The 8,259-nt window shown below is 39.0% G+C and overlaps 1 protein-coding gene across 1 annotated transcript in view; it reads left to right on the top strand.

Moving 5' to 3' along the window:
* Positions 1-7,002: 7,002 nt before the first annotated feature.
* Positions 7,003-8,259, top strand: part of LOC104125684 (V-type proton ATPase subunit S1) — a 57,582-nt gene continuing 56,325 nt past the window's right edge. The window contains exon 1 of the mRNA XM_009638155.2: positions 7,003-7,160. Coding sequence (XP_009636450.1) covers positions 7,048-7,160 — 113 coding nt within the window. The 5' untranslated portion in view covers positions 7,003-7,047. The remainder of the gene's footprint in view (positions 7,161-8,259) is intronic.

Raw genomic sequence — 8,259 nt, 5'->3', positions numbered from 1 at the left:
GCTGGCATTGGCTATGCCAGATGTGGGGGAAGCTTCTGGCAGCTTCTCACAGAAGGCACCCCTGTAGCCCCACTGCTACCAAAACCTTGCCACGCAAACCCAATACAGTTTCTGTCTATGCCTGTCTTGCTTGGAACATTCTATCTGTAGTGTAATATTCCTGTTGGGGAAATTTAGCTAATTCTTTGTCACCTTTTCATTACAAAAATAATAGTATAAGCACTGTATTACATTTATTTCTCATCTTAAGTGTATAAAGCAGAAAACCCCTCAAACCCTAAATTCCAACAGAAGAACGGAATTGATGTGCCCTTCCAAATATAGCTGCTTTGCCTTGCAAACATTTGTGTAAAACTTTACTTTTTATAGCTCATCTTGATGGTTATAGTGGAACTGCCACCGTTTAATTATTGTATCCAAGATCTTGAAAATATTGTAAATCAGACTTACAATTTGAAATACACGATTCAGACTGTTCAGAATGTTTATTTTTTGAGGAGTTTGTGTTATTTAAAGTAGAAATCAATTCTCTCTGTAAACTTATTTAGTTATGTTCTATTATAGTTACAGAGAAAAATACGATACGGTGTACATTCAGTGAAGTCCTACAGAAAGTTGCAAAGTTCTACTTGAAAACTTTATCCTAGATGTGGTTTTCATCCAGGACAAAGCCTTTTGCTCTGACAAAATTGTCTAGTAGCATTTACAAACAGAAATAAGCATATATTTAGCAGCAAACAGCTGGAAACAGGATTGACTCCCTCAACAGAACATGAACTGTAAAACTAGTGCCCGACTGACCAGTGCATTCTAACATCAGTGGAAGTTTTCCCATTGATTTTACCATTAAATTCAGATTCTGGATTTCGAGTTCAGTACTGAACTAATTGTAGAATTGCAAAACTGAAGCACATGAGTGTTCTGGTTGACTTACGTGTTTTCCAGGATTTGAGTCTTAAGATAGGAATGGTTGCTAAGATTGGGCTTCTTCCAGAGTGATAAAAGGATTACATTACAACCCCAGGAGGATGATTTAAATAAATGGTAAGGAAATAGTGAATAGTCCTGAAAACCATCAAGGATGAAGAATGCATAACCCATAGCAGCAACATGTTCTAGTGCTTGAACTGTCCTCATCTTAGAAACATTTTTCTTTTCAATAGAACGTGTTGTCTCTCATCCTCTTGGTATGCACTCCTGTAAAGAAACTGGTTCCATCTTCTTGCTAATATCTTTTTAAGTTTTGGAAAGCTACTATCAGGTTTTCCCCAAGCCTTCTTTTCTCCAGGTTGAACAGGCCCAGTTCCCTCAGCTTCTCCTCATGTGTCAAGTGTTTCTGCCCCCTTAGCTTCCTGGTGGACGTCTACTGAACTCGCTCCAGTTTATCAGAGCCCTTGAGGGGCCCAGAAGTGATGCAGTATTACAGATTTATGCTTGAAGAGTTCTAGATTCTATATTCAGTTCAGTATTCTCAAGGAAACAAGTGTTTTGGCCTGCTAGAGAATTGCTCACACACAAATTTTTTTTGTTTTATGCAGAAGTCCAGAAGGTGGTCCCTGACAATGGCAGTGCCAGTTAACCACACTGTGAAAGCTCTTGCAAATAGTTCTGTGCACAAAACAAGTGACTACCTGTATGAAGTGAAAACTAATGTCTTCCTTCGCATCAGCGTCCAAAAATGACTTTTAAAAGCTTAGAAATTGAATGTTTTGGAGAAAAATGGAAGAAGTATTTTCAATATTTTGGATATCTAATTGAATCCTTTCATTAGGGCAAAGCCAAGTAAAGCCAACATAATTAAAAAATAGGGTAATATTTTTTTAAAAAAAATCTAGCATAATTGAAATTAGTATAAAATCCTTCATGTTAGTTTTCTTTAATTGCTACTTTGATCATCATAAATGTTTTGTTGATATTTTTACTGAATTTAAAAGCAGTGATTTTTTACCCCTTTTTGTCCATAGCATTTGTAATTGTATTGTATTCTGAAAAGCAATTAATTTAAAACTGTTCTCTAATAGTACTGTGTTGCTTCACCGTTTATGCAGCTTACAAATGATATTAAAAAGGTACTGGACAAGTATAAAGAATGAATCTCCATATCAGGCAGTGGCAAATACTGGAAAAGCTGACTGAAAGGATCAGAGTCAGATTAAAGATGTTATATTTCTATAAGTCATTGCATTTTATCAGGAAGCAAAAACTGTTCAGGTAAAGGTTCAGATCTGCCAGTTTCTGTTAGAACTGAGTAAATTCTTTAAAAGCACAGCTGATCATCTTTGCTTGAATTTCAGAGAGTTACTCACAAGATGGTTTTAGATTCTGTTGGCAAAAAAAGCCTCTGCTTTGGATCCCAGATCTTTCCTGGATAATGAGAACAAATGATTGCAAAGCGTCAATGCCTCTTCAAAGCAGAATAGGCTGTAAGATGAAATTTTAACCTTCTCTTTTCACTTCTGAGAAGCGGCTAAAGTGATAGGCTTATAAAGTCTCTTAAATTGTAGCTTAAAGGTTGAGACTGTGAGGAGTCCACACGTCTGAAACACTGGTGAGAAATGCTGGGCTTGCCTCAGTTCTTTCCCAGATGTAGATGCTCACTACCAGGAAAAGAGGATCGGTCCATATGGCTTGTATTTCTCCTTCTGCACTAGCAGAGACGCGAGGCCAAGTAACACCTGCACCTTACCTCGCAGGACTCTTCTGTGAGCAGTGCTCTTCAAGCATGAAGCAAAATTTGCCGTTTACCCACCGCCAACACCACTGGTAATCCATATCCAGAAGGAAATGTTCCGGCTTTCTTCCCACGTACACAAGTGGGTAATATGTTAATTTGGCAGAGGAACACGCATTTTGCTTCCCCACTCCCAAGAGGAAAGTCCATGCTTTTTCCAGGATGTAAATCTCCCTATTTATGTCTCAAAGGAAGAAGAGCTCAGAGTAATCGCTCCCTCTACCTCCTTGTCCCAAAAAATTATCCCACTGAACAAAGCATCAATTCCCTCCTTAGATCATAAAATGATTGTGAAAAGTGATAAAACAGAATAATAAATTGAATATGTAAGGGTAGCAAAGTAGTTGCTGACCAATACTTGGATTCTTGGATTCTTTTAATTATTATTTATCTTTTTAAACAGCTAAATTTGCCTATGTCTACTACCTGAGCTATGGGAAGAGGTTCTTTAATACGCTGCTGTAGTACCATGTTAGCTCCCAAACCTATTGCTCAAGGATCACATCTGCATGCAAAATGGATGGCACTTATTTTTGTCACCTGTCTATAGATAGTTCTTTTGGCTTATCTTGCACTGTAAATGGTCCTTGTTGCAACAGTCATCCCTTTTAGCCTGACTTACAGTCCTAAATTTACCTTCATTTCACACAAATCTGGCATTCACACTTCTTTTTATTCAAAATTTTTTATATCAGGGATGCAGAATTCTGAAGTCGAGAGGATTTTTTCTTTTAAAAAGGATTCATAAGCAAAAGAAATTAAGCCTCTATCATCTTGGTCTTTTTTCCCCATTATTTTTTATGAGTCCCATATTTCAACTTTGACAGGATAGAAAATATGTGGGATATGTGATATGCATACAATTGTAAAAGAAAGCATATGTAAATCCAGAGAAATGGGTAGGAGTAGAATGTAAATATGGTATGTCAATATTATAGCTTCTCATAATAAAATCATTTTAGTTAAGTGGAGATATATGGTAATGCAAGTATTTTTTTTCTTCATTGCAGTTTCATAATGATTTTACTGTAGCCTGAGTTCCAGTATTTTGAATTCGTGTTGGATTTAAAAAAAATCTTCATGTGCAAGCAGTTCTAAACCTGGACTCAAGATCAAGGAAAAGGCCCTGTGGAAAATGCAGTGGTAAACTGTGTGCACTTTTGTGTACACTGACAGACATCAATCAAAAGTGGGTTTAGGTTCCTGCTCACTGATAAAAGAACCCCTGCGATCTTTTTGCAGTAGGTTTATTTTTTTCCTATCCTTTGGTAAGAAATCTTTATTTTAGGAGTGGAAAAAAAAAAGGAGAAAATATATGCAGATGCCTTTGTGGGCCAAATTTACTGAGGGAGGCAAATTAAAATCCCAGTCAATGGGTTCTTCTCATTCCTTTTTTTCAAAGCTTTCTTCACTTGTTCCCAAATTGTGGTTTGTGGTGAAATATTAAAAAGGAAAAAATCAGTTTGTTTTTAGTTAAAAGTTTGTTCATAAATAATATGGTAATCTGAGAGAAAACAATCTGATTTTGTTTCAAAAAGTTTTGAGATTGTTTCTGTAAGGCAGAATATGGAGTACACCCACCAGCTGTGCTCCATCTCACTTGTGTGTGATTTGGTTAGCGTGTGCAAATGCTCTCCAAAAGATCCAGCTCAAACCAAGGGATAATCAGGTTTTGAGATGTTATTACCAGCTGGGAAGAGACAAGGACAATAAACCTTTTCTTCATAATTCTCTCCCTTGTATTAGTTTCTCTTCCGTTTTCATTAACCTATTTCAATTCAACCATTTCAGAAACAAGAAGCCAGGAATCATCCAGGGTGTCAGCCTTTGAGTGTGGACTTGTAAGAGAAGTTTCAGATGCCAGCAGTGGAATTTTTGAAACGGTGTAAATGCTTTTAGCCCTATGAAAATGCATGTCACTTGAGTGCTAGTCACTGGAATTGTCAAATACTTAGCAATGAATCATTTGGTCTTGTGGTGAGCTTCCTATCAGGTTACAACAACGATTTGTGCAACACTATATATTTGTTGGTCTTGATTTCCATACATTCAGATCACAGTTGAGGGCTTATTCTGATGTGGAAGTCCTGGCAGTGTTAGTCATATTTATCACCTGTATTAATAACGGAGGATACCCACTAGAACCTACTCTTCATCAGTCCGGATTAGAAGTATAGTAAGATACGCTTCTTTCTTGCTCTGTTTCGCAAGGCAAGGATCTCTGCATCGTGCAAGCGGAAGAATGAACAATCTGAGGCCTGGCCTTAGAGGAATAAAAGAAACTGTAGAAGTAGAAATGCATTATTTCCCTAGACCGCCAGCTGCAATGCAAATCTAGTAGGTTCTACAAAATTGAAAGTTTCACTTGAAATTCTGCAATTCCTTTAGTGTTCTGTGGGCAACTACATTGTGCATTCTTGATTTATATAATGCTTACCTTCAGTTTGTCTTCATTTCTTATATGAAGGTTAATTGTAAGAAGCAGACAGGAAGAGTTACAATCATTTGGCTTTGTGGGCCGGAGGTGCACACAAAAACTGGCAAGACTATTCTGGACAGTTATGTGAGAAACCAGGTCTCTCATGTTCTGGAAGATACCTTGGAAAGATCAAGCACTTCTAGAATTACGAAGTATTTTGCTTGTGTGGACTGAACTATTCAAATTCATTCTAAATTCTGTCTAGGGTGTCACAGTTCTACCCCTGTCTTTGTGCTCTGAATTGCTATCTTACCTTAATGCACCCTTAAATAGATGAACAAACACGTGCTTGTGAAAAGGGAAATGAAGGATTTAGGCTGGACATTAGGAAGAATTTTTTTCACTGAAAGGGTTGTCAAGCACTGGAACGGGCTGCCCAGGGAAGTGGTTGAGTCCCCATCCCCGGAGGTATTTATAAGATGGGTAGACGAGGTGCTTAGGGGCATGGTTTAGTGGTGGGATTGCAGTGTTAGGTTAACAGTTGGACTTGATGATCTTAAAGGTCTTTTCCAACCTAAACAATTCTATGATTCTATAAAATATCTCTGAGGAGAAGAGGGAAAAATGCAATTAAAGGGTTAACCTCAGTGTTATGTACAGGTAACACAGAGAAGAAAAGGACCATGTAGATGATTGGTTTTATTGCTTCACTCAAAATTATTATTTTTGTCTCAGAAATCTGATTTCAGATTGAAATGATGAACAAATTGCCCTATATATTGGACAACAGCACTGTAACAGTATGCTGGGAGTTAAGGCATATGGATTTCATTAATCAAGCTATGTGTGCTCAGATTCAGAAGTGCATGTCTCTGACATCTGTTTATATCTTCTCTTGCAATTTTCATTGTGCTTCCTTATTTTTCTCTTGTCATAACTTGTTTTAACATAGCTAACAATTTTTTTTTGCACATTATCCCTAACATCTTGTTCTGATTGTGAAGAGGCACCCGTGTCTTGTGCTGAACACGTGCCGAGTGACTGCTGCTGCCTAATGTAGTCACAAGGTATAGAAACAGCTCAGTGCTTGGCAGCAGCAAAAAAGTATGCTGGAGGAATTTGCTTCCCAGCATGAAGAAATTCTCCATGACTGTTTTGATCTTGCCTGAGACTTGTGAAATACTGAAGTCATGTCAGGTTCTGAAGTGATTATAATCTGCTCCTGACTTTTGATATTTTTGATTTTTGGGACAGCATCGCTCCATGCAAATGATTGCTGAACGATTCCGTAGTTTCAGTGGATACGCTCCAAACGTACCATTTTCTCACTCTCTTCCTTCTTGCTGGAATCTGCAATGGATAGATTTACTGCAGATTTCAAACCTGTCAACACCCAAATGTGTGACACCAGCTCTCAATGCATGTGAAAGAGCTAAGCTGGGGGACATGATAATATGTAGCAGGGGAAGAAGATAGAAGTTCTGCAGAATACATTTTGTGCAGCACAGAAAAGTTTTCTATAAACTCCATTTTGAAGTTGAGCAATTCTGTTATCAGCCTGCAGTTATCAGGGAGTTGGAAAACAGTAGGGCAGGAGTTTGGACTTCACGACTCTCCCTTGTACTGGAAAGTTAGAGGACTCTGTCTGTGCTTATACTGCGGAGGGTTTTATGAGCCGCTTAAGTCACAAAACTGAAAGTTATTAAAAGTACATGTAACCCCCAACGGCAAGCTCAGGAAGTCCGTGTTTTGAAAGTTTCCACTGTTGCTACAGAGCAACCTCACCCAGCCGCCTGGCTGGATCCGGATAGCCGCAACTGAACCGGAAAGCACAGCTGGGCATAGGCTCGGACTTCCCTTTGCCGCTGGCCACTGACGGACGCGCTCGCCTGGAGCCATGAGGCAGCTCTGCGCTGCGGCTCCGGCCCCGCTGCTCTGCGCCCTCGCCCTGCTGCTCAAACCCTCTCTGTCGGTGGAGCATGTGCCGATGCTGCTTTGGTCAACTCAGAGGTAAGAAATCTGATAAAAGAGTATCTCTGCTTATGCTGTTGCTCTCTCTCTGTGTGCAGGATGTATTGTATATCGTCAGTTGTGGTAAATAACCTCTGGGCAATAAAATTCCCCAATAAATAAATTTGCCTCTCATCAATCGAACAACGTAACAGTTGAATTTACCTGGTTTTATTTATGATTTTAGTGTTCTAAGCTGGACAGTAAGAAGTAAATAAACGCCATATTCTCCAAATCTGAAGTAGATATGCTTTACTCACCCTAATGCAACCACAAGCTCCACTCTTAAGAGGCGGCGTGACTTAAAGGCACAACATAAGGCAGTTTCACAGAAAGGAGCTGACCAAAAACTCTGCGGGCATCTTTAATCCTTGCGTTTCCTAGCTCCTGAATCCCGATTTTTCACTTTAATGTTCTTTTTAATGCATTTTTTTAATAGAATACACTTCTGTATGTATAGACATCAGTTGTTAAAAACAGCTGCAGAGACTTGACACATCCAGACACATGACATTCAGGGGTTTGCATATACTTATGAAATAAAACTTTGAACCTATCTTGAAAGAGCCAGATATAGACCTCTTTTTTTTTTTTTCCAACCAGGAATTTTATTCATACAGACTTTAAGGATTTCATATCATTACTTGGGGTTTCCAGAAATACAGCAGCCTGGGCAAGGCAGTAGCTTCAAAGCAGAGTACTGGATATGTAAAGCTGTCGGAGGACTATGCGCTGCGTATTCACAAGGCTGTCTCTGCAGGGCATACACATTAGTTTTGTCTAGGAAGTACTTCCCCAAAATACAGTAAGCCAATGTCTGAAATTTGTAAGAAAAGGCTCTTGAGGGGCTAATGGGATCACAGGACTGAATGGAAGGGCTAAAGGCAAAATCCTGTTCTGGGTGGGAAGGCGACAGCAGATCTGCTGTACTCTAGGTTTGCCTAAGGCGTGCTTTGGCCCGAGTAAATCACATGACTCTTTCCTCCTAATTCCTCAATCCTCCACATTCTTGACCTGATTTATCTAAATTGTAAATCCTCTTGCAGAGAGTTCATCTCCTACCTTCTGCAAGCATATATGTGTTATTCCTAGTTCAGCA

The sequence above is a fragment of the Egretta garzetta genome, unplaced genomic scaffold, assembly GCF_000687185.1.
Source record: "Egretta garzetta isolate BGI_Z169 unplaced genomic scaffold, ASM68718v1 scaffold64, whole genome shotgun sequence".
Lineage (NCBI taxonomy): Eukaryota > Metazoa > Chordata > Aves > Pelecaniformes > Ardeidae > Egretta > Egretta garzetta.
Note: the sequence above shows the minus strand (reverse complement) of the source record. Positions and strands in the feature narration are given on the sequence as shown.